Source organism: Toxoplasma gondii, chromosome XI, assembly GCF_000006565.2.
Source record: "Toxoplasma gondii ME49 chromosome XI, whole genome shotgun sequence".
Taxonomy (NCBI): Eukaryota; Apicomplexa; class Conoidasida; order Eucoccidiorida; family Sarcocystidae; genus Toxoplasma; species Toxoplasma gondii.
Genome location: NC_031479.1, coordinates 6,468,767 through 6,494,278, shown reverse-complemented (window position 1 = coordinate 6,494,278; position 25,512 = coordinate 6,468,767). Strand labels below are relative to the sequence as shown.

Sequence of the window (25,512 nt, the reverse complement as noted above, 5' to 3'; positions counted from 1 at the left end):
CGCGTCTCTAACCTCTCGATGATATGCTAGAGCATGCGAGTGATGAAGCTCCAATTTGGGGAAGCGCCTCGTCTCCAATCTTATATTCACTGACTGCCTAATGACTGTAAAGTACCGGAAAGTCGTGACAATCACGGGTACCATTACCCTTAACACAGCGTTTCACTGATGTCTGCTTCGGAGACACGGTGGAGAGCAGCATGGCAGGATGTAGTGATTCTCTTGACGCGTTTATTGGAACTCTGATGTCTGTCGACAAACCTTTTATCGGGGCCCTGCCAACACGAAATACCCGCCCCCTCAAGTCAGCGGTAAGCAGATAAACGTATAGAGAAAGAGTTCATATTTGCCTTCTACAATGCATCCGGTGTTTGCAAAAGACTGGGTGGAAGCAAAGTTTACAGAGGGAGTTGTTATCACGAGTAGGTGCCTGAGCAATACGTATAATAGGAAGGACTCGCTGGATGTTATGACCGGGACGTCCCTGCCGTAAACCAACACCACAGAGCTGATCAGGGTAATGTGGGTCCCGTGTAGTGTAGGACTCTCTGGGAGGTTCAGCTTAATCTTTTGTGGTGCTAAATAGGTTAAGCAAACGAGCCTCATACCTCACGAAAATGTCCTCGTTGCTCGGACAGAGTTACTGTACTGTTACGGAGAAAAACCCATTCATGCTGGGTATCACGCCCGGGTACCGAGGCCCTCACGCTGTTTTTTGTCCCTTTGCGGACAACGCAACCCATGTTTGAAACTGCCATCTATGCATGCATTGCATCTATGCGCTCTGTGGTATCGTCCAAAGCAGAGCCACTTGTAAGCCACATGGAGGGAAACCCCAACTCTGTGTGCAAAACGTCGCCACAACGTTTGACTCCTTTGTATTGCCAAAATCACAGTGGATTCTCGAAGGCGAGCCACGAAAACCAGGACGGGTGGAAATCTGATCTGTTGAAAGCAAAGTGCACTCAAGTTGACACAACCGTCATTGTTTGTCAGGACTCATTGAGCAGGTAAACGCCTGTCGCGTTCTACGATTTCAGCTCGAGCAGCACGGGGGAGGTAGAGCGTTTGCGTTCCCATGGAAGGGGAAATGCCTGCATCGCCGAATGTGTTTTTTTCTTTGTGGCGTGTTCAAAGACGGATGTTGTGCTGTCGCACTCGAGGAACATACGTCTACGTGAGAGTATGGACGTAGCTCGCTCTCCCGTTCTTCGTTAACCAGACATCCAGTGCCCGGCGTCGCTGACGAGAGAAGCACTCGAAATCCCTGTTTCCAAGAGTTCCTGTTTGCTAGCGGAACCCTCCAGCGAGTCTGTTTTTGAGGAAAACCAACTCCTTCAGAAGTCGACGTCCCGCTAGAGTTACCGGCACTGAAAACGTCTCGGACGCAGCAAGCCGTTGAATCCAACAAAACACAGATTGGCGTCGAATCGCCGTGAAAACTTGGTTCTAACTGCATGCTCGCACGCAGTCACGAGAGGTACATTTCAGTTTTTCATGTTCCGCCATAAGTTTGAAAAATCCGGCAAGTCGCGTGGTCAACCCGCCGCACGTGTCGGGTATATCTGGCCTGGCGGAGTGCCCCTCCTTTGCTGTCCCGAAGCGATCTCGGCAGAGGTCCTCCTCTGCCCAGTCCCGGGCGAGAGGCGAAATAGACTCCTCTGTGGCTCTGCGGGAGGCGTCGAGAGCCTCTCTAATCCACGGAGAAAGAAGCGTCTCGATGTGTTTCGCAGTGTAGCGGCAGTCAACGAGCAAAACTGCGGCATAGTCTTGGCTGTGCCGGATCGCTCTCCCGATGGTTTGGTTAACTGTTTGTAAGCAGTGGAGTAAACCGTAGCTGGTTCGGCCGTTGGGAGTTGGTTCAGCGCAGCGGGGTTTTCTCTCAAGCTTCCTCACGGTCGAGGCTTCAGCGTCCATGCTCCGGTTCCCTCCTCGCCCATGAACACTGTTCTCCTGAGCTGTGGTTTGCGCCGCCCGGAAGCGCGCTGCTCCGCTATCAGTTTTGTCGACGTTTTTTTCGACGCGTGTTGTGTCGCTCTCGCGTTTTTCCCCGACAGAAGCGTGTGTGTCTGCGTTTCTCTGTGTCCGCTCGAGCACAGATGAAAAGAAAGCCGCCCGCAGCTGAAACTCCGGATCCTTGATACTAGGAAACGGCAACCCTACGAGGACTAGCAGTCTGGCTAGGCTATCGTGGAAATTCACGCCTTCGCTAAGCGCGCCGTTCATGACGCAAAACAAGGCGGCTTTGGGCGGCTCGCATTCGCGTGTGCTTGCATGAAAACTGGCAGCTGTAGAGGCACTTTCAGGCAAGCCTGTCGGCTTCTCTCCACGTCGTTCCGCAGTGCCGGACGACGCCGACGCGAGAGTTTCGCGCTCAAGACAAATACCTGGCGTCTTGCTGGGGGCCTCCCCCATCAGAACGCGTTTGTACGCTTCGAAGAGCGGCCCACTGCGGCCGTACGTCACGCCTGCACGCCACAGAGAGACACCGAATGACACGCACATCAGACTTGCCCTTTCACTGTTTGCGCAGAACGGGACTTTCGCAGGAACCAGTGTCCACCACGGACTGCCATGTTTCTGCCTTTCCTCGCCTTGACCTGCTCGACTTGCTGGGAAACCACAGTCGGCTGCTCTTCGTTCTATTCCGCTACCAGTTCCTTTTCGACAGAAATCGACATAGACACCGTGACTTCTCTTCTGCTTCCCGTGGACGGACCGTTGGTCACGGAATCCACCGCCGTGCGCTCTGTTAAGGAAACGCTTTGCAGTTGTGTTTCCCCAATTCACTTCAGGCGTCGTCACACAGTTGACTGTAGGCGCTAGAGGGAGCTCGCAGCGTCCTGATGTTCCAAATCCCGCAGCCACTTCTCTCCTTCTCTACTAGAACGGTAGGGAACAGGCACGAGTGGGGAGTCCCTCCGACTTAGTCGAATTTCGGGAACTCAACTGGAAACAGTGTGAGCCGCTATTCGCGTTTGCGTTTCAAAGCAGCACAGTCTCTACACGACGCTCTCCCCGTACTCCTTAGAAACCCAGAATTCAGCACTGTTGTTCTTTTTAAGCGAACCACTTAACCGATTCACGAACATTCAACAACATGTCAGTTTAAACTACTTGAATAGATTGTTCCTAAATTATTACATTTCGAATGCATGCATGCGAATCAAAGTACGGGACGGCGGCTCGTGCATTTGCAAAACAGCTCAGGCGCTCCTCTGTGTAAGGCGCCCTTCGACTCATGTGCGGACCTCCTTTCCGAGTGAGAAGCTGGCAACGTTCTGGACTGTCTCCTCTGATGCCTGCTGAGTCCGCGCGTTCTCTCTTCTTCGACTCTGCCCAGTTCTCGCCGTCCCCTGACTGAGCGGAAGCAGAGCGAGACGTAGAAGCTACCGAAGAGATCCTCTGCAAAGCGACCCGCTCGCCGTCTTGACTTTCTATGAAAATGTGGGCGCATGCATGCTGGAACGCCGCGCGAAGCGCCGGCGACGCTGACAGAGCGCAGAGACGAGAAATTCGGAAAAATCAAAGAAGACTGAATAACGAGGGAAACACAACGAGAAAGGAGTGAGGGAGAGAGGGAGAAAGGTGAGAGCGCGAGATCTGAAGAAAGCGAGGAAGTGGCGAACCAGATAAAGGGAGTGCTTGGGACACAGAAGGGAGAGAAGAGCAGCGAGACAACGAGAGGAGAGACAGCACACTGGAGACGGAAGGACGAGTAGGACAGACGAAAGAAACAGGCTCGTTAGAACCATATGGGCATGAATCCTTATTTTGGAAACAGGACTTCTGCCCAGGATACATACCTATATATGCAATACTTTATCTCTTTTTATGTACATCTAGTTCTCTACATGTCTGTCTCTATCTCTCTCTACGTCGTACATCTAGCTCTCCATAATTCTGTCTTTGTCTCTGTCCAAAAATACATGTGGTTAGGCCTCGCGATCTCTCTCTATGTGTGTGTAGGAACGGTGTGTTCAACTTGTAGAAGTTGGATTCCTCAATTTCGTGCGTCGCTTTCCTGGAGTTTCTTGGAGGGAATCCAAAATCTGAAAGTGCTCTGTTCTGCGCCCACCTTGGTGGTGCAAGAAGAAGGAGAATGCGCGCAACTGCGAGAAGGAGGAGAAGAAGACGACCAGGCCCTGTCCCGGCGGCAACGCAGAGGCGCCCGAGACAAGGAGGTGAAGCAAGGCTTCCTGCTGCTCCTTTTGTCTCCATCTTTCCGAAAATCTCGAATCGAAGGTGCACAGGTGATCTGCAGGAAAAACAAAGATTCGTCACCTACGGGCCAAAATTGCCAAGTCTTCGAAACAAGACACAAAAATGCCAAATACACGGAAAAAAGAGACGAACCAAGACGTGTGAAGCGAGGAAGGCTAGGCGAGACAACGAAGACACAGCCCGGGGCAAGCCACGATGAAAAGGACGAAGTTTGCGACAACCTCGAAACAGAAGACGTGGAAAGGCCAAGGGAGAGAAAGGAGGAAAAGAGAGGACAGCCAGAAAGACGACAGCGGCGGAACGGGCGTACAGCGTTCGAGAGGGAGAAGCAGCAGGTTCTCCTTTGCGATGACGTGAGACCCCGAGAAAGCGGGGAAAATCGACGAAGGTGGCAAGGCCGCGTAAAGAGGAGAAAAGCGGAGACGCGGTTCCATCGTTCCGCCCATCAAAATGCACTGGCGACACTTGGTCACTGCATGCAAAAACAAGTCGAAAAGCAAATCAAACGCACTACACTGGCGATTGCCTCTTTTCTAAGTTGCCTTTGTTTTTGAACGGTTGAAATCCGTCTTAGAAGAACGTAACTTACTAAAGGAACTGCTGTGTTGTAAAGAACTGCGTTGCGAATTATGTTTTGCCACACCAATAGTATTACTGAAGAGCGTGTTTCAGAAGCATCTCTCTTTTGTTTATTTTACTCAGCAACAACGATCCTGGAGGACCATCTTCAGCGAGAAGAAACAGGAAAAAACGGGGAAAAAGGACCCAGAAGAAGGAGAACGGCAGCGGACGAACAGGGAAAGGCGACAGCGAAAATGGACAAGGAAGACCTCGAGGTGACTGCATCACTGCATGACTCCACCTCCTCACTTGGAAGAACCAGCTGAGAAAAAAAGGCGAGAAGGAGAGCAAACAGGACAAAGAGAGAACAGAGAGAAGAGGAATCCGATCTCAAAACACGACCTAGATGTACGCAATTGAAGGCTGTAGATGAAGCGTTTGCGAACGCAAGCATGTCTTTGTCATTTAGCAACTACGCGAGGGAAGCCTTGTACACACCGCCCGCCTCGCCCGTGCAATTGCTTGTCGAGTTGTCGACGAAACGGTCAATCGCCCCATGACTCGTGACGAGGGAGCTGTGTCAGAAGGCCTCTGCCACTGAGTTCCATCAGCAAACAGCGAAAATAAAAGAGAGAAGAGGCGACAGAAGAGACAGGCGACTGGACTAAGGAAGAAGATTACACGACAGAACGGAGAAGCAGTTGAGAGGGGTCTGGCAGCTGAGCGAAGAAAATACCAATTTTGCTCAAAAAATGATAACTTCTCTGTGCTGATAATCGAGTGAGTTTCGTCGCCACGATGACGACACAAGTCATGGCGAACTGCCAAACTGGATAGACGTTCTTCATGCTTCATCCTACAGAGGTGACGAAAGCTGCGGCCTGCAGGAACCAAGACAGCACAGAGAAGAACTTGAAACACGGAGCCGATGTATCGCATGCACAAACGAAAATGAAAACGTGAAGATTCAAACAAATCTCCAAACAGCACACAGGCAAAGACACGCATCTACATATACACACGCCTACAGACACAGACATGTACATCTATATATGTATATGTATATATATGTAAATGTATATATATGTATATTTATATATATATGTATATTTATATATATATGTGTATGTATTTAAGGAGTGAATCGTGTTTTGGGGTCTGTATTGCGTCTGCGAAAGAATCGGTTGACGAAATTGCAAGCGCGTCGAGACAGTAACTCCTCTAACCTTCGTCGAGACAGACGACTTGCACGGAGGAGAAAGCGAAGGCGTTCTGCGTTTCGCCATCTCCCGGGATGTTCTCTCCGTCCTCCGTCAGACTCTCGAGTTGTCCTGCAGGGGGGACCTTGAATCGGAGGAGAATTTTATCTTCGGAGCCAGCGGCGAGAAGCGCGTCGAGGAACGCCCGCAGGGTGTACAGACACGTGGAGTGAAATGCGCCAGCTCTCGCGTTGTGTTTTTCCGGCTTCGTTTTGTCTCCACCACGCGCTTGACCGGGGCCATCCAAAGCCTCTGCTGCAGACCGGAAAGGCGTTCGCGCCTCTGCGCGTCTCTCTACGCACCGCCTGGCGCCTAGTGAGGCCGGTCTCATCTCTTGCTCGGACGCATGCGTTCGGCGTGTGTTTCGCTTCATCAAGAAGCCCCGAAGCTTCCGGCAGACTTGACTTTTCGGGTGAGTCAGAGAGACGAGGAGCTCGTGCAGAGCGAAGTCCCCCAACTGGAAACTGCGCAGAAACTGAGACGGCGAGAAAACAGCGAAAGGCTCTTCCTCGCTCGCGGGTCCACACCCCGCAGAAGCTGTCCGCTCTGGAAACCGAGAACACACAGCTCCACCAGCTTCCCCGTCTCCCTCGCCCTCTTGATCAGCAGTCCATCCATTTACGCGAGAAGCAGAAGAAGAAGACGAAGACGAAGAGAAAGAAGAGGAAGAGAAAGACGAGGAAGAGAAAGAAGAGGAAGAGAAAGAAGAGGAAGACGAAGAGGAGACAGGAGGTTCATGAGGTGTCTGTTGTATTTTGGAAGAGAAGACAGAACCGGGGACGGAGTTGGGGGAGGCACTTTGTCGGTAGGAGGAGAGGCCATCGAAAAGAGTTTTAGAGAATCGAAGTAACTGAAGAAGCGCCTGCGTTGACTTCGGATGCAGCCTATCCTGGTAGGTCGCGAGATATTCGCTGAGGCCGTCCACGGCGTCTTTTAACTGGAAGAACAAATAGGCAAGAGAATCGGGAAAGGCTTTTTAAGAAGCTGAAAAAACTTGAAAGACTCTGACGAACAAAGAGGGCAATCTTAGGTACGATATCTTGTCTGTTATCTCTTTCGATCTTGCGTACGGTTTCTTTCTCAGCTTTTTCCTCCTGTCTTGCGTCTTTTCTGCGTTAGATCGATTCGCGTCTCCTGCCTCTCTTTTCCTCCTGTCGCTCCTTCTTCCTTCGTTTCTCTGCTTCCTTTGCGTCTTTCTGCTGCGTCTTCCGCCCTCCTCTGCGCCTTCACCCGTCGACGCCTTCCTTACGATTGCCGACTCGAGAGAGGAAGAGGACGCCGAGGCAAGAAGGCGCGGGAGGTGGTGAGCCTCGTCGATGGCGACAACAGCTCCCTCCAGAGATGCTTCCAGAGCTTCTTTCTCGCGGGTCGCCAGCAGAGCACTCGTGGGCAGCAGAACAACCTAAAAGCCAGGAAAAAGTCACTCGTGAAAACTTGTTGTGCAACTTGTACTCTGGTAAACATACAGAGAAAAAGATGTTCAGGTGCAGATGCATGCACGGCATCAAACAGAGGCAAAAAGACAGACCTCAATGGGCACATACGTGCTTGAACAGACACTGTCAGAAAAGAACACAAAAAACGACACAGAAGGTATATATATGTATATATACGTCTATATATTTATAAATATGTATATGTATGTATATGTATGAATATGTTTATAGGTATGCATGTACATACAGACAGATGAACAGATAAGCAGACATACAAGCCTATATATATATATATATAGATAGATAGATAGATACACAGACATAGATAATTAGAAAGATAGAAACATATAGAGACAGGAATAGATAGGTAAACAAATATATGAAAATATATAGTTGGATACCCTGGGAAGAAGGCGCTTAGAAGGAGAGAGATGTAGCTCTCATAGATGTCGTGAAAAAGAGCCGAACGGACTACGGAAGGGTGCACATGGGGAGGAATCTGCAAGGACTTTGAAGAGAGGGGAGTGTTGAAAGCCATATAAACTGGAAGCGCTCTCTCGATGATCTGGGAGGAGACAGGGAGGGCGACTGCTGCGGAGAGACGTAACTAGGGATGTGGATCCAGATAGAAAGAGAGTAGAGAGGAACGGCAGACAGTTCCGAAACAGAGCGACGGAGGACACAGATTTGGGGGACAGATGCCGAGACAGAACTGCGAAATGGCGCGTCTTGCTTCCAAAAAAGAGCTTCTGCGAATCAAGCGATAAAAGACGAGAGGAGTTTCCCAACTCACGTCTGCTTCCTTCGCTGCCTCTTTAGCAGCGAAGTAGGGACACCCCATGACAGCAGGAGAGCACCCAGCCTTCGTCAAGTCTTCGATGTCCATACACTCAGTCTGGAAATGAAAGGAAAAAGCGGGAGACAAAACTGAAGAAAAGACAGACGCCTTCTGAGTCTCCCACCCTCGAGAGCGAAAGCGCGGGAGGACGCAAAAGTGAGAAAAGTTGAAAAAAAATCGATTTCAATGCAGATCCAAAGAAAAGGGCGCAGTGGGGAGATCCCGCGTGTCCAGAGAACAGGGAGACCGCTGCTGCAGTCGGTATATGGAGAGGCGAAAATGAGAAAAGAATAAGAAGACAGCCAAAGAAGAACAAAGAAAGAAGAAGGAGAAAGGGGAGAGAAGAGGAGAGACAGGGGAAGGGATAGGCAGAAAGAAAAAGAGGAAGACTGGGAGAGGAGACACAGCAAAAGAACGACCGCAAAAGAGAGAGGTGACGGCACCCGGACGTACACGAAGAGACTTGTCTGTGGAGAGAGAAAGACACCGAGAAGGCATGAAGGGGAAGCAGAAAAAATTCAGAGAAACAAATAAAAGAAGTCTTCACCAAAGCGAGGTCGGCGAGAACGCTCCGTCGTGCATAGAAGGGACACTGCCCTTTGTCGAGCAGCAAAGCGCATGCGTCGGCGATGTCTCCAGAGCGATCGACGCCTTCCTCCCTTCGCGCGTCTGTCGAAGAGTCTTGCCTCCGAGCCGCCTGCGATAAAGGAGCAAAGAAAGACGAAGGAGGCCGACGAAAAATGGAGAGAACGGAGACGCGTGGAAGAGAAAATGAGAAGACAGAAGACGACAAGAGGTGAGGAATAGAAAAAGCACCTATCTATAGAGGGTGAGGGAGATCTACAAGAAATGAAGGAGGGAGCAAGACCGGAGAGGCTTCTCATCTTGTTTTTCAGTGCGACTGAAGTCCAGAGAGAAAGTGAGGTCCCAAGAAAAGAAAAAGAGGGAAAACAGAGAAGGAAGGCAGAAAAACGATTCAAAGGGTGTGTGCAAACACAGTGCTGGTAGCTTTTCGTCTCCATATACACTCACTCAGATTACATATACATATACATATACATATGTATGCACATATGTATACATATATTCATACGTATAAATATACGTGCTTGTACACGTAGATGAGCAGACATACCTGCACAAACATAGCCAAGATGATATATATATAGAAAGACATAGATCGATCGATAGAGAGGTAGGTAGATCGATAGACGGATAGAGAAATGTATATATATATATATATTGCTATATGTTCATAGACTATAGCGTCGTTCATGCTTAGGAGATGTCTGCGGGCGGCAGTGTCCCTGCAGAGGACAGAGCAGGTGCGAAGAGAGCGCAGTCCTGTCGTGAGCCCCAAGCGAGGTTTGGGAAGGCAACTGGCTGAGAAGACCGGAAAAATGGGCGCCGTGAGAACGACTCCGCAAGACTTTGGAAAAGAATTCCAAGACACGCGACTTACCGGATTTACGCAGAGGCGGTCTCGACCGGCCAAGACAGCCACTTGAAGCCGAGTGAGAAGCGGCTGCGGTGTCCCGGCGTCTGCAAATTCTCTTTCGCTCTTCCCCGCCGGACAGTCTGCCGCCCCGCATTCTCTCCCAGAGCGTCCAAGACACAAAACAGAAGATGAGGAAGCCGCAGACGGAGAGAGGGCAGCGCGTTGAATTCTTCGAATTTCTTCGACGTATTGTCTGAGTTGCGAGTGAGTGCGGCTGGCGATGATGACCTGGGAGGAAAGCGGAGTACAGGAACGAGGAGAAGGAGATACAGAAGGGTGTGGAGAACCGGAGCAGCAGACCCTCTGGAGGAGAGACGCGAGCGGCTCAGCAACGATATATGAAGCACAGATCTCTTGACGTAGAGAGACTGTCCGCCTCGCAAGAGGACGGGGAAGAAGAGCAGAGGAAGAAACGCCCGTTTTACGAGCATCGATAGAAAGAGGAAAAACATGCAGGGAAGAGGCCAGCAAGACGAAGGATCATGAGCGATCTGACCAGAGCATCGCACCTGCGTTTTCCGAGGAGCGTAGACTGTCTTGCGATCGCTCTCCACAGGCAAAGAGTCGCTTTCTCCTTCAGTTTTCATTGTGAGAGAAGAAAAATCTACAAGGAACTCTTGAGGGTCCTCTGTCTGCAGACGCAAGTTGTCCTTCTTCTCGCTTTCTCCTGGACTACTCGAAACACTGGGATTAGCCTGAGAAAACGTCGACACGAGCGGAAGCGACGAAACTGGAGAGAAAAAAAGCCTTCCACCGAGACGCAACGACGAAGACGAAACGCATGCTGACAGTGCAGACAAGGAATGATATGAACAAGGGATAGAAACGACAAAGACGAAGAGAAGGGCAAGATAAAAAGCTGGAGGGCAATGACGCATCGACGACACTGAAGAGACGAAGCTAAAAGTGAAGACTACACGAAAGAGACAGAGAAGGCGTCTCTGGAAAAGTCGATTCAAGACAGTACACTGAACATAAACAGGAATGGAACTCTGAAAAGACAAAGACGCAACAAACGATCTCGAGAGAAAACATTGAACAGCTTCGCTGCAACTGCCTCTTTGTGTTGAACGAAGAACATCTCGTTGAAACACAGCTCTGAACTTCCAAATCCCTCTCCTCTCTCCTCCCAAACTTTCGCCTTCCTCTTCTCTGCCTCCGGGTCAAAATTCATCTTCTTCTCCTTTATCGATATCTTTTCCCTCTTGCTTCTGGTCTCCTCTTCAGTCTCGACTTCCTACCGTCTCCTCTCCACTCATCTTCTCTTCTTCTCTTTCCTTCTCTTCTGACATCCATCTTTTGTCCCTCTTCTTCCTGTTCTTCTTCTCGGTTTGATGCGCAGATTTCTGTCTTTATCTTCTCTTTCCTCACTTCTTTTGAGTACGTCTCCTGCCGGCGCCGCCAGAGCGTCGCAGCAGCCTTTGCCGCCTGTCCGCTGCCAGCGGCCGTGCTGGCCGCGGGGGCCTGCGTTTCTCTCTCCTTTTTCGTTTCTTTTTCTGCTTCTTCCATCTCCCGTCTGAGAGCCTCGGCGCGCTGCAGTCGCTCCTTTCTTCGCCGTTCTTCGTCTTGCAAAGCTCCCGACGCTGTCGCGCGTTGCTGCGCTTCGTACGCTGCTCGGATCCACGCGGGAGGCGCTGAACAAAGTAAAAACACAATGAAAAAAAAGAAAACCAAGCGGCCGTTTATCAGAAGCGCAGGCATCCCAAACTTTAAGACCCGCTTCAATTAAACTTTCGACTACGTGCTTGCAATGTAGAATGCGCCCCCATCGATCGAGGAAAAATCTCAGCAAAACTCTTTGGAACTTCCGAATCACAGAAAATTTAGATTTCTGGGGAGTCGCGACCTCTCGACTCTTCTCTCGCTCTCCCAGAAACACCGAAAAACAAAGTTCCATCTGCACTGTTCGTAGAACGGATGGACATGGCACGAGCAGGAAAAAAAACATGCATCTGACGGTGTCCTCTACGCTGCTAGGTTATATGCGAAGGATCGAACAGAGCGTCGAGTTTGCAGTTTGTCTATCTCGTTGTATCTTGCCTATCTCTTCATTTCCTCTATTCTACCAGTTGTGTCTAGTTTACCTGCCTATATTTGAAAGATCACCCTAAACCCTACACCCTAAAATAAGAAATGTACATACTCATCTTTCTGTCTGCTTTACCTGTCTGTCTCCTCTTGTCTGCCTATATATCTCCGACAATATCTCTATCGCGTGGTGTCTCTCTATCTCTACTACGTATCGATCTATCCTTCTGTCGACGTTTTACTTTTCTGTATCCTTCTTTCTATCTCTTATCTTCCTCCATCCTTCTGTATATGTCTTGTCAACCTAAATATCCATCTATAACTGAGTATGTCTCCCCAGATATACACATACATTTATATATATATATATATAAATACAGACATGTAAATATATACGTATATATATATATATATATATAAGTAGGGGTATCTCGACGCGCAGAAAATGGACGAGGAATGCTCGGGTCAATTAAAGAAGTGAACTGAACTCGAAGCAATGGTGGTACTCACCTTTCGTTTCTCTCCTTGGACCTGTATCGTCCATGTTGTCTCTGTCTGTCTCGCGCCGGCCATCTTCGGTCTGCATGCGCTCGACCATCAGCTTCTCTTCGTTCTTCTCCAACCTGGAAGCGAAGAAAATAAGAAAATCAGAGACGAAATCAAACACACGCATCCTCGCTTCCCTATACACTGGAACGATTCACACCGCAACACATGCGCTATTCTTTATATATATATATATATATACGTAAATATATATATATATATATATATATAAATATATATAAATATATATATATATATATGAATATTTGTATCCACCATGCGTGTGCCTGTCTTTTGTTGGATATTTTGACAGGTCCTTTCGAGTGTATGGGACGCATGGATTGGAGACGCAGATGGCATTGGTTTCGTGCTTGTTGAAAATAATGCAGAAGAGATTTTTCTGCGAATTTCTGGGGGGACAGCATTACCAAGAAAGAGTGCTGGCGAGGAGCGCGAGCGTCTTGCCGGTCCCCGTTGGCATTTCCAGCATGGTGAATTTTTTTTCTGGATTTTCCAGAAAAGCTGTGACGTGTGCCATGAAGTCTCGCTGGACCTAAGGCGGAAGCGAAACAAGGAGAAAAACAACGAAATGAAGACGGGAGAAAAAAGAGGGGAGCGAGGTTTAAAAAGTGGAGAAACACAGAAGGAAAAGCAAGCAGAAGAAAGGAAACTGCGGGAGACAAGAACAAGGACCCAGTGGGTATGTTTTTTCTCTTTTCTGCTTGCCATGAGGCGAAGAGACACGTCCAGCCTCCTCAGTCACGGTGTCTCCTCTGTCTCTCTTCACTGCGCGCTGCCATCTCAGCACTGGATCCGCTTTCTCACGCGCCAAACGCGAGACTAGGGAGAAGAAAGAGGAGAGAAGAGAAAGAAGAGAAAGAGACAGGAAAAAGAAAAGAGAAAGAAAGCGGCAAAGACGCACAGGGTAGGGGTCGAAGAAAGAGAAGCATGCAGATGCCGCTGTCTGCCCTGCATGAGGAGGTGACGAAACTTGCGTTCCAGGTCCTGCAGCCTGCTTGAGACAGCCACCGGCGCTTTTAGGGAGAGAAAAAACTTTCTCCATCTTTTGGGGCAGAGGCAGAGAACATGCAGACGAAGAAGAGGGAGACAAAGGAAGTGGAAGGCGCGAACAAGATGGAGGAGAGAAAGAGAATGGAGACGAAGAATTTAAAGAAGACTGCTCTCTGAAGAGAAGAGAGTGAGACGAGAGTGAAGATGAAACTTGCTATACCAGCTTCTCCTTAAAACTTTCGAATCCCGGTTACTTGTAGGGCCGAGAGACGAAAGAAGGGCAACGGAGAAGCGCGAGAAGTCCGAGGGACGACGAACAGGGAAGACTCTAAAAGATGAAGAAAGGACGGAGAAGAGAGAAGAACGGATAGAAAGCGAAGGAAGTCGAGAAGCGAAAAAGAAGCGTAACAGAAGTCTTCGAAAGGGATCGACGCAACCATCTTAGAGAATGGGTACACCGAGACATCGAGGGGGGTCGGCGGGTCGGCAAGAAAGAGCGTCTCTGATAGCTAAGAAATGCCAAAGACAACCGCAATCCGAATGCGTGCGAGAGAAATCGAGGAAAAAGAAGCCTGAAGTTTATCGACCGAAACCCACGAAGGAGAAAGCCACTCGCATGAAGACACGGAGGTTGAGACGGCAACCTGCATGTGCGGAGACAGCTCAGCTGGCGAGTCGGAGAGACAGAGCAGCTCGCATTCTTGTACATCTTAATTCCAAAAATGCATGTCTCTACGAGAGTGGTTCTGTCTCTTTTCTAAGTCGAGAGTAGACTCGGAGCGGAGAAGGACACTGATTTCTCTCTAAAACTGGGCTTCTCCCGATGGAGACAGAAAGACGCGCGTCGTGGCCTACGCATGCGTTGGAAGGAAAAGGAAAAATAGACTTTGTGCAAATCGGTTCTGCGCCGGACTGTGGAAGGGATGACGCCTGAATTCTTTCGACGAAGTGCTGCAGAGGAAATGAACTTCCGGGAAATTGAGGCCCGTTTCCCCTGGTAACGCAGGTTAAGCTGGAGGCAGTGACCCAATCATCTGTGAGGTGTGCAGAAGAACTTTGATACCTGCAGAGTTCGCGTTCGTCCACCTGCAGACGTTCTGTTGAAGTACCACGGTCGAAACTTGCGTCATTCGCAAGTCAAACGGTCCTTCTTTTCCCGGTTTCTTGCGAACCCTACCAACGGACGCAAACGCAAGGAAAGACTTCCGTGAATGTCGAGAGTCGACGGAAGTCGGTCACACGAGCGTGTGAGTCGTTTTCTCTCGCTTTTCATACGAGGAAACATATTCATCCCTATAACGTGCGTCTACCGCATAGCTGGGGTGGAACAGCAACCTGAAAATGCACTAATTTAGCTGTCTCAAGCACTCCAGGAGAGTCGGAGTGCGAGGCATGGGGCGGTGCTGTCAGATCTTGAATGTAGTTGTTAACCTATTTCCACGATCTATCGCATGTAGTCCGTCAATCCGACGGTGGAGACAAGCTGTTTTCGCTCTCTGCGAGTCCTCGGTGTGTTAAAATCCGAAGACGAGAGGCGATCAGCTCGACCGACTAGCGCAACTTCGACGTGTAGGTCTAAAGAGTATCTGAAAATAAAAAACAGCCGATCGGCGCGCCAGAACCGGATAAATCGCTTCACAGGAAGGGGTGTACGAGAGAGTTTTGACATTGCTTGGTACGGCGAAACGTCTACACCTCGACACTGAAACAGAAGACCCGCTGTCGATGGGCCAAGTGTCGCCAGCTATTGGCTAGAAAGGCGAACGTGAAAAGAAACACAGCGGGAAGAAGAAAGTGTTCGTCAATCAAAACAGCTGGACGTTTTCTGAAGTTTCTCACATGGAGTTCAGAGAGAGGGAAAGGACACTCGTGGCAGTTGCACCCGATGCCGGAGCGTTTCAGGATGGCCAGTGAGGTGTGCGTACACCCGGCTGGGATGGACTGAGTGTTTTGAAACGATTGGGATAACGCGTTTCTGCGCAGACCTGTTTAAAGGGGAACGCCGCTGGCTTTCGCGGGAGTCTATTTCTCATGGTCCACAGTGAGTTAGCAATCAAACGCGTATGGAGTATGAAGTTTGGACGCAGTGCAGGTCAAGTTGCTGCGTTCTTCTCTGTGCAAATAAGATTCCGCGTTTCTGATGCTTCCTCAACGTGATGGTAATATAACTGCCGACCAACCAACGCCTTCGGATGGGCTTGTGATCAGACTGCCATGCACCCAGATTCCGTCACATGAAGAATTGTAGAATCGGTTCTTAAACCGGCTTAGTCTCTGTTTCAGAGTTTGGACTCTTTTGACACTTCCGCGTGATGTTCGGATCCTGTGCGGTGCTTTCCAGACACCCAACATGTCGTCAGAACGTTTTCCCATCGTATGGAGAGTACCCCGGAAATATGTTGATCAGACTTACCTTTGAAGCAGGCGCAGAAAAGTGGGGTTCTTTCTCCGTTCAAAGCCTCCTCTCAGGCGGTTTGGGCGATTCAGGTTCAGAACAGACTAGCGCACTCGAGATTTCTCGGCGTGCCTGACTCGCAACGGGGTTGTCCTTCTCGTTTCCGTGTAGGGGGGGGTCCACCAATGTTCTGCGTGTCTCTCTCGACAGATTCTCGAGGGCACGACACAGAATCGCCGGTGATCTGTCTGCACGTCCTTGACGAAACCCGCTGTTCCCATTCCTGTGTTTTGTCCTGTGCCTCGCCTCATGTACCAAGCTGCCGCTCTGGCGAAAGATGATGTCTTTACATTGTTGACTGTCCGTGTTTGCGGTAACGATGTCTACTGTGTTTTCTGGTTCAGACCAGTTTCCACGGCGTGTGCCGTACCGACCGATATTGTAGCACACGTGTTACCCTTAGGTAACGGAATGGTCCCCAAACAACCGGATCGACTTTGCTAGGTGAACTAATCACGTTTCATAAATACAGTCAGTGAAAGCTCTTTTGAGTTCCGTGAACGGAGCTGTTTCATGCAGAACAGCCGAAGAATGCTTTGCACCTCACTACCCTTGAAACTCTGTGACTACCTGCCAGCAAGCTGGAAACCAACTCGCGTTTCTACAGCAACGGCCGCATCTTATTGTTCGTTATCTCGTTCGGAAATCGCTGCCTACGATGGGTTGTGTCCGTTTACGAGTCTCGTTAAGCGCAACCTGTGCGCGAGGAGCGCTTTTCCTTCTGCGTGTCGGCGATCCGAATATCTCGCTTACGGCTCACGCATTAAACGAAAAAAGTCACGTTCGAGTTCACTGTTTCACTTGCATGACAACAGGCTCTCTGAAGAAAACAAATGCGGCAGTCCATGATGCTCTGAGGAGGCACCCCTCACTTTTTCGTGTCGGGTCCGTGCCACCCCGTCGCCCGAAACGCGCCCACGCGTTCTCCTTGGGCCTCTTCGGGTACCACACGGTGTTTGCAACAAAGCTGGGAAAGTGTCTAAGAAGTTCTGGCCTGCTCGTATGCTGTTTCCCGAAAAAATCTGTAAATCTGCCGATGTGCGGCGTTTCCCGGTGGCGGCGCGCGCGCGTCGCCGCTCTTTCTACGCCACCTCCACCACAGAAGTCCTGTGTGTTCTCCCGGTTTCGCTACGAGTGGTAGCGACCGTCGTCCATTTATCCGGGTGGCGTGCGGCTATCTGTCGAATTCTACAGGTGGGCACGGGTGTCGCTCGAGTTTCGCGCGGCAGAGGCGCCTTTGTCCCGCCAAAGCATCTCGCGCCGTCCGCGAAGGCCGACCCCCTTCCGGCGACCCCGACGCGAACTCCCTCTACTGCTCGTAGACGACTTCGCGCTCCTGCACAGCTGGGCTCGCCCAGGGTGTGCAGGACATGGCGCTCGCGTTTACTTTTTGGTCGAATTCGCTTTCAACTTGTTGCTGGAGGTCCTCAATCAGGTGGTGGCGACTCTGGCCCGCCATCTGCTCGTTCACCGACACGATGGTGTTCACGTCCGGAGCACCAGTTTGGTCGAGAGGGATGCCCGGCTGCGGCGCGAGGGGAGGGAAGAGCATTTGAAAGGTGCCTTCTTTCTTGAAGCCCTGGTACGCCATCACGCCGCGTCGAGTCAGGATGTCCGGGTCGGCCAGGAAGCCCGCGAACTTCACGTTCCCGACTTCTGGCGGGCATGTGATCATCATAGGCGGCATGTTCAGGCCGTCCGCCGCGCCGACCGGCAGGCCCGCTGCGCCAGGCAGCCCCGGCATTGCAGGAGCTGGGAAGGTGCCGGGGGGCGCGTTGGGCGGCGGCCCCCAGGTGAAGCCCTCTGGGAGGTCGATCGCAGGAGCACTGCGGTCAGGATTCACAAGCGTCGTGGCTGGCCGGCCGAGTTTCAGGCTCGCGGCAGTGCCGGTTTGGGGACTGGCGCTGAGCGGCGAGTGCGGACCTGCGGGGCTCTGGGAAACGGTGACGTCGACGCGAGCTTCAAAGGGCAAGTTGACTTCGTTGGCGTGACCTGCGGGTGCGGGGCCGAGCTGGAAGGGCGTCGGCATCGTCGCACTGACACGGCTGGGCAAGCCTCCGACCATCAAGGGCGGGAGGGTCGCCGCGTCTGGCGGCTGGTACGGGATTTCAATGACTTTCTCCACGTAGCGCGGGACATAGTAGGGGACTTCGACCGTCTTGATCTTTGGAATTTGCTTCACCACGGTTTGCGGGACTTCGACGATCTTCTCCTTGACGACGGGTTTGATGGTTTCCACGATGCGCTCGATGACCTGGACCTTTGGCTTCGGGACGATCTTGGGTGGGTACAGGCAAGGGACCTCGACCGGCACCTCGACGTACTTGACGCCCTGCGGCACCTCGATCACCTTCTCCTCGATAACTGGCTTGTAGACCTCGCGCGGGATTTCCTTGACGACCTCCCGGACGCGCGGGACGAGTTTCTTGATCTTCAGACTCCGCGCAACCTCGGCGAACTTGTGCTCGTAGTGCACGTGGGGCACCTCGATCGTGCGTTCGCGTACTTCCTTTTTCGACACGTAGATCTCTCGCTCCTCGACGATCGGCTTTGCGACGAACTTTTCGGGAATCTTCTGTCGGACCTCTGGAGGCAGCGGCATCGGGCCGAGTGCGGTCATTACCTGCGGCGGAGGTCGCGCGACCGGCGCCAGGCCCTCAGTTTCGGCGCCCTCGGCGATCTCAGGCAGCTGGCCGTTTGCGGGGAGGTGCATTTCTGCAGGTTGTTCAGGCGCAGGCATCCCTGTTGACACTGGCGGGTACGGGTACGGAACTTCGGCGTGGAACGCACCTGCAGCTACGCCTGCTTGTTCAGCTTCGGACGACGCATCTGGAGACTCGGAAATGGGTTGGACAACCACCTCTACTCTCTCCTGAGGCTGGGAGAGCTCTCCCTGGACAGCGGGCGGGGTCCCGGCGTCCGACATCTTTCTCACGCGAGTTGGCAAGGTGGCAGCGCCGCGGCACGAGCTGCAAGGGCAGAAAACCCCCGGGAAACTTGGGTTTCGCGAGGCGTTGAGACATGCAAGAAAAGAAAAGCACAAGTTGCCGGCCCCGCTCTCCGCTACGCGTTCAACCCACGCAAAGATATCGCGGCAAGGCAACTAGCGCGGCTTTCTCCAGATCGTTTTTTCCTTCGGGGGAAACAGAGGGTTTGAGGACGCAGTGTAAATGTCGCGGTAGAAACGAGCAAGAAAGGGTCAGCCGGGAAGAAAGAAATCCTGTGGAAACAAAAGCGTTCTTGCCAATGACAGGACGGCGAAATCGAAACCGCTGCAAATTGCGCGACCGGCGCCCTTGTCGTGGCTGGTCGCGCCTACAGCGTCGCTCGCGAGTCAACGCAGCAAAGACACCCGGTCGCGGGGTACGAAAAACCGTCGGGGAAAGACGAACTTCTAGAGTCTCTTTCCTTTCTCCGCAGTGTACAACAAGTCACAAGGCTGAAGAAGATGGTCTGTCGGAAAACGCCGCAGAAATATCGACGACCGCGACTGCAGAGTCGCGCCCGGACGGTGCTTCAGCAAAACCCTGGCGGACAAGCCAGCGCTCGGGACGCTTGCCGCGACGTATAGGAACCGCACGAAAACGCTCGGCCAACTGCTTCGCGAGGATATCTCAGACACCTTTTAGAAATTCCTCTTCAGTTCCTGGTCGGACGCCTCCGTCTGCCTCCCATCCAAAGCTTAGGGCCCTCCCTCAGCTAGCTACCGCGAGAAAACGGTTTTTACGCAACACTCAGTGTCCTCTCGTCTTGCAACGACTGCGGTCACCTTCAACCTGTAGGTGCGCTTGCTAGCGCTTTCTTGCACAGCAGGTCGCGAGCAACAAAGTTAGGAGACTCAGAAAATGTACCGAGTCAAACAACTTCTGTCTTTTGACATGATCGAGATGTGCAGCTTCGTTTCTTAATGGTGGAACGTTTGCTTAAATTCGTATTCCTGCAAAGGAAGTCGCGAGCAAGTGCGTAAAAGGGGATTCAGAAAGTTTACCGAGTCAAATGACTTCTGTCTTGTGATGTTACCGAGGCAAAACCTGTCTCGTCAACCGTTGCAGTTGACAGGTGAGTCGCGTGTTTTGTGCAGATACTGGCAATGGTCGATTTACATTCCTCGCATTTTCCGTGTTGAGGACGGTGCTGCCTTGCGACCCTTTTCCGTGAAGTGCAGCTTACAACCCGTTTGCTTTGTTTTCTCCACACTTTCTGCATTTGCCGGCCTTTTCAGCCGACAGAAGCAGCATCCGAACCAGAGATCGTGTACCCTCGGGTGGGGTTGTTCACTGGGGACACGCGAAGTATCTGGCTAGAGTTGAGAATTGCGGAAAGGAGTGACAAAGCGTGGACACAAGAACTTAAAAACGGCTGCGACACGGACGCCTTCCGCGCGTCTCGTCTTTTAGACGTCACTTGACACGTAACTCCTGATTTTCTCGACAAACTTTGCATGTCGCGACACCGCTCGACTCAGTTCAAACTGAATAGACCGTCTAGCGGGCACACACCCATAGAAAAGCTGATTCTTGCATCTGTACTACTCAGTCGATACTCCGTCATTTGCGTTGGACGCTAAGACTGTATAATTATCGAAGGACTTCTGACCTTAAACTGGAAAGCCGGGTAGGTAGAAGCCGTAAAAGAATTGTTCCAGCTGCGCCTTCGATAGCCTCGGCCCTGCCATTGCCAGAGTTCCTGTGCCGTTCTCCTCACGTAGGGTCTCGCTTCTCCTCTTCAGAGGAAGAACATTTCTCAGGAGATTTCCCCCCACAAAAAGTGGAAAAGGGCTACATGTGTGCGGAAAGGCTGTACTGGGGTTGACGCCTTGTGTGCGGGAAGAGAAATTCGATTCGTGTTCTCAACTGGACGTGCCTTTCAGCACGCTTGCTAAAGCGAGACATGCGGATGAAGACACTCTGAGGAACCGAGAAAAAGAATCGAAATTCCATTTCAGGAAGTTTTCAAAGAGTGTTTCACTCAGCGAAGAACGTACACGAAACCCCCACACCGTCCAAATAGCGGAAAGCTCCCGGACAAACAGACTGAAAATTCTACAGACAGACATGTGTGTGTGCAGTCGCCTGTGAGGAATACCTCAGTCTTTATCTACCTACGTCAACTCTATAGAGTGGATTCACGAAGGAGTCTCGAGAAATGCGTATCGCGCTGCTTGTGGTGATCCTGGATTTCACAAAATGAGACAGCTGGCGCTACGAGGAAGGGTCGGCGCAGAACGTCCAGTCGACTTCAAGAAGAAAAGAGGAGAGTTTCTTCATTCGAGTGAAACTCCATTATAAATATGAATACTTTAGCTGAGAGACATTCGGATCTGAACTTTCTTCTCTTCGAAAGGACTGCCGCAGTAGGCCGAGGAAAAACGTACAAACAAAGCAACAAGGCTGGGTCTCTCTTTTCAGAACGGTATCCCTTATGGACTGCAGTACGCTTTTCTAAGTTGTCTCTTCGCGTACACGGTAGCGGCGCGGCCGTGAGGAGTCCACCTCTTTCCTGTCGAACAAAGCGGAGTATTGAAACATCCACCCTGGCGGAGGATAGAGACTTGCCGCGCCGAAAAGTCTCCAGTTCGAGGACAAACACCTCGAGAAGCGAGTCCAGCTCACTGCACGCGTTTCCCTCGACAACATCCGAAAGAAAAAAAAAGTGACAGCGGGACGGGAACAAGCGGCGCTCTGGCGCTCCTGTCACTGCTGAAGAGCTGCTGCTCACATCGCCTTCTTTGTCTGTTACGCGGCAAAGACCGCAACAGCCAATTGCATTCTCAGCATGAATCTCGCGGGAGTTCCTTCGCTACCTAAAGTCGCGGTTGTATTTCGTCATCATCTGTCTGAGAGCCTGCATTGTCGCCACGTCCTGCGGAGCGCAAACGTCGGAAAGAGCAGCAAAGACAGGAAACGAGTTCTCATGGAAAATCTCCGTTGAGAATCCTGGAAACCAATTCTGGCTTCAGTGCACAAGCCCCGCTTGATATGCCTGGAAAGGACCTTCGAGCTCACCCTTTGGTAGTCGTAAGTTCTCTCAACAGCAACTTCTGCAGGAGTGTCTTTCGGCCCTGCGCGCTCTTCGTCGTCGTTCTGTTCCTTCCTCAACTCAACATCCCTCTCCTCTTTGCTCTTCAGAAACTCCCTCGACTTTCGATTGTCTCCAAATTTAATCATTTCCCCGTTGGGCCAAGGAATCACTAAGCCGCTCTTCTTCGAGATCCGCACTGAAAAAAACAGTCACAAAACGCCCCACATCCACATGCAAAAAACCCATACACAAATATACACCTATACAAATATACACACATCAATATATCAATAAAAAATGTATTATATACATACATATAAATAATATAAAAAATATGTATTACTTCTATATATAATTATATATATGTGAGGGCCATTTCATCCTAAACCAGGGGGCATCCACTCTTGTCTAGATACACAGGTGCACACATGCACATATATAGATATATGGTTATACTTGTATACAGTTTTTTATATGAAGAAGTATATCCATGAGTACAATTGCCTTACATGGAATAGTATATAGATTTCTTGCAGAAATAGATGTGACTATACGTTTCCCGTATGCATCTATGAAAGTATGAACTTGTTCAACTAGTTTGTCTACGGATACACGCGACTACATAAATATTACATATGCATTTCTTCTACGAAAAGATTCGAGAGTGAGCATGCGCGGAGAACTCGGCCGACCCACCAACGTTCCCTCGGTCGTCGACGCGGAGAGCGACGCGCGTAGGTAGACTGCACACACCACAGAACAGTTGAAAGGCCGCAAGACATCCCAGGTCTCAAGGAGAAACTTCAGAAAACAGGAGAGCATCGGTGTACTGCTTCCCCCCCAGCTGCTTATCGCGCTGTGTTCTTCTGTCTCTGAAAAACTCTCTCCTCGTTGGTTTTTGCCGAAGAAGTGTAAACGCCGAACCGAGAGAAAGTCCGACGTCTCGCCTCTTGCATGTACGTGTACAGACACCTCGCCCTCTGCGTCCGTCTCCGTCGCGCACCGGCAGCAGTCGACGGGTCTCTTCCTCTCTTTTCGACAACACAGATGAACGAAAGGATGGAGAAGTGAAGTCCGTCCGCGATTCAGGGGGACGCAGGCAGCTCTGTTTTTCTCTCTGCCTGTCTGTGACTCTCTGTCCACCTGTTTTCCTCTACGGCTGTGCAGGACTCTCTTCTCTGCCGACCAGTTCATCTGTGTCTCTGGAGAGCCATGCTTCACTGCTACCGCGTAGAGGCGGACGCGTCTCTCGACAGGTGGATTTCTTCACCCGCCGCAGTCCGTCTCTGGTGTCTCGCTGTACCTCTTCGCACCCACTTTCGAATCCACGCTTCAGAGAAAGAAACGTTTCGCGTCTCACTCGATGGCTTGGTCGATGAGCATCACATTCGACACATGGATGAGTCCAGGAATTCGGATGAAACTCCCGTCTTCTTGCTTCACTCGCTTTTGCTGCAGAAAAGAAAAAACTCGCACTTGCCCTCTCCAGATGCGGAGTGCAGAACAGAACGGGGAAACGCCCTTGCAGATGTCGCCGTGGACGTCTGTCCAGACGGCGGCCCCACCAAGACACACACTTGCCCATCTTCATACCCACATGCACACACTAATATATATACATATAAATATACATATATATATATATGCATATAAATATATAGATATAAATATAAATATATATATGTTTATGTATAAATACATATACATATACATATATATATATATATATATGAATAAATATATGTATGTCCATAGACGTGTGTGTGTGTGGAGAGAGAACGAGATTTTGGGGAAGCTTGGCGGACGAGCAAGGACTGAATTTAGAAAAGACGGGAGAAGAGTGACCACAGAAGACAGCAGAGTAGGAAGCGAGAACTGTCCTTGGTTGAGACTCACCTCCTTGACTCCCGAGACAGACACTCCATTTCTCATTTTATCAATTTGCAGGACGGTTCCGCGGATTGTTTTGAACTTTCCCGAGATCACTACTACCTGAAAAAACATCCAGAAGGCTCATCTTTCTCACGTCTGCGGCCACACACTTCCATCTTCAAAACGACACTCACATATGCACATATATACACAAATACACATGTACATATATGCACAGATACATATACATATATATATACATATATATATATATATATGTATGCATTTATGTATGCCTGAACTTGTAGACGTCTCAACGCCTATACCGCCATCCGAGCCAGTGGGGAAGAAATGGAGGAACGGCATTTCGGAAACTTTTAAATCACTCGCTGTGTGTGGGCTCGCGTCACCGCGGCTGTGTCTCTGCATGCAAGGGTCCCGAAACTCCGGAGGAAAAAGATCAACCGGGCAAAGGACGCGCGGTCTCCCTCTCACGGCGCCTGCTGTCTTTCGCGGAGCTTCCGGGCAACACTGCTCGCGACGCGGCCGGCGCTACGCTTGCCATGAGTCGCGAGCGTTGCGCGCAAAGGCTTCTGCGCAGAGAGACAGGCGAACACTGAACGTTGCCCGATTCGGCGTCGTGAGGCGTCCGTCCTGCGCGGCTCTTCGCGGCGCGGAGACAGAGGCCAAGAGAACTGGCGAGGAGACATAATCTGGTCCGGACGTCTGACTTTCCCCGAGAAAGCGTCGGCGAGACAGAACTCCCTACCTTGTCACCGGGTCGAATTTTCCACTGCAAAATCCAGTGGCGAGGATGCACGAACTTCATGCCTCGCCTCTGACAGGCAAAGCGCGCGGCCTCGAACAGGCCTTGCGGGAGCGTCGAGTCTGCGGTGTACGTCCACCCGAGCCCGCGGCGAGAGTCGCGGCCGCCGCTGCAGGCCTCGGCGGCCCACACAGCGAGAGAAGCATTTCCAGACGAGGGAGGCGGAGAGACTCGTTCAAGATCCCGGAAGGCGAGAGAGGCTGGAGAGGCGAGACGCGACGCAGAGGCTGGAGGCAGGTCGTCAGAGGAAGCGCGGAGAAACGCCGGAGACAGAAAGAGTGGGGAGGCGCGAGAAGGCAGGCAGCCGGAGAGACAGGAAGGAAACGAACACAGCGGCCTGGGAGAGGGCCGCCGAGGGACAGGAGACGCTGCAGGGGTGAGGAGACAAGCAGAAGACCGCGGAGGAAAAACAGAGGAAGAGAAAAAAGGAGAGAAAGAAGGGAGCGAGTCGGTTGTTGTTCTCCCTCTCTGCGGCGACGAATCGTGTCTTGAAGCTGAGGAACTGAAGCTCAGCTTCCCGCGAGGTGGACTTCCACAAGTTGCAGCGGAGAGAGAGGGGAACATCGGCGAAGCGACAGAAGAAGAGATTGGAAAAGAAGAGAAGAGGAACTTAGCATGGGAGAGAGTGAAGGCTTCGACTTTCTGAGAGGGAGAAACGAACTCTGGAGTCAAGGGAGAGACTGTAGAAGCCGAGAGAAGAGACGAAGCGCGGGCGCCCAGCCCTCGACGAATCGAAGGAAAAACCTCCATCTTCTCTCTCGCACTCCGAGCCTTCCCCTCTCTGTCCCGTTCTTTTAAAGGTTTCAAAGGAGACAAACGAAACAAGACAAGTGACGGAGAAACCGGTCCAGAAAAATAACTTCCGAAAAAGTTGGCTGCGCAAAAAACTGCATGCGCTCTCAGCTGTCGCGTGTGCTCGTCGCACCGGCTTTTGAGA

General features: G+C 51.1%; 3 protein-coding genes across 3 annotated transcripts; all 3 read right to left on the bottom strand.

Moving 5' to 3' along the window:
* Positions 1-27: 27 nt before the first annotated feature.
* Positions 28-16,108, bottom strand: TGME49_215990 (helicase, putative). The gene is made up of 15 exons (XM_018779708.1): positions 15,815-16,108; positions 13,313-14,987; positions 12,819-12,943; positions 12,355-12,467; positions 11,188-11,450; positions 10,326-10,511; positions 9,781-10,044; positions 8,866-9,015; positions 8,274-8,375; positions 7,294-7,446; positions 6,012-6,981; positions 4,535-4,696; positions 4,079-4,258; positions 3,252-3,491; positions 28-2,468 (listed from the first exon to the last, which is right to left on the bottom strand). Exons 2-15 carry the CDS (start codon positions 13,451-13,453, stop codon positions 1,450-1,452), a joined length of 4,068 nt encoding a protein of 1,355 aa, XP_018635222.1. The 5' UTR covers positions 13,454-14,987; positions 15,815-16,108; the 3' UTR covers positions 28-1,449.
* Positions 16,109-16,586: 478 nt separating this feature from the next.
* Positions 16,587-19,348, bottom strand: ALV3 (alveolin domain containing intermediate filament IMC3). The gene has a single exon (XM_002370869.2). It carries the CDS (start codon positions 18,780-18,782, stop codon positions 17,166-17,168), a length of 1,617 nt encoding a protein of 538 aa, XP_002370910.1. The 5' UTR covers positions 18,783-19,348; the 3' UTR covers positions 16,587-17,165.
* Positions 19,349-20,821: 1,473 nt separating this feature from the next.
* RPL24 (ribosomal protein RPL24) lies at positions 20,822-25,416 on the bottom strand. Its single transcript, XM_002370870.2, has 6 exons — positions 24,519-25,416; positions 23,774-23,869; positions 23,238-23,329; positions 22,574-22,620; positions 21,862-22,073; positions 20,822-21,718 (listed from the first exon to the last, which is right to left on the bottom strand). The coding sequence occupies exons 1-6, from the start codon at positions 25,323-25,325 to the stop codon at positions 21,656-21,658; spliced, it is 1,317 nt and encodes a 438-aa protein (XP_002370911.1). The 5' UTR covers positions 25,326-25,416; the 3' UTR covers positions 20,822-21,655.
* Between the last annotated feature and the right edge of the window lie 96 nt (positions 25,417-25,512).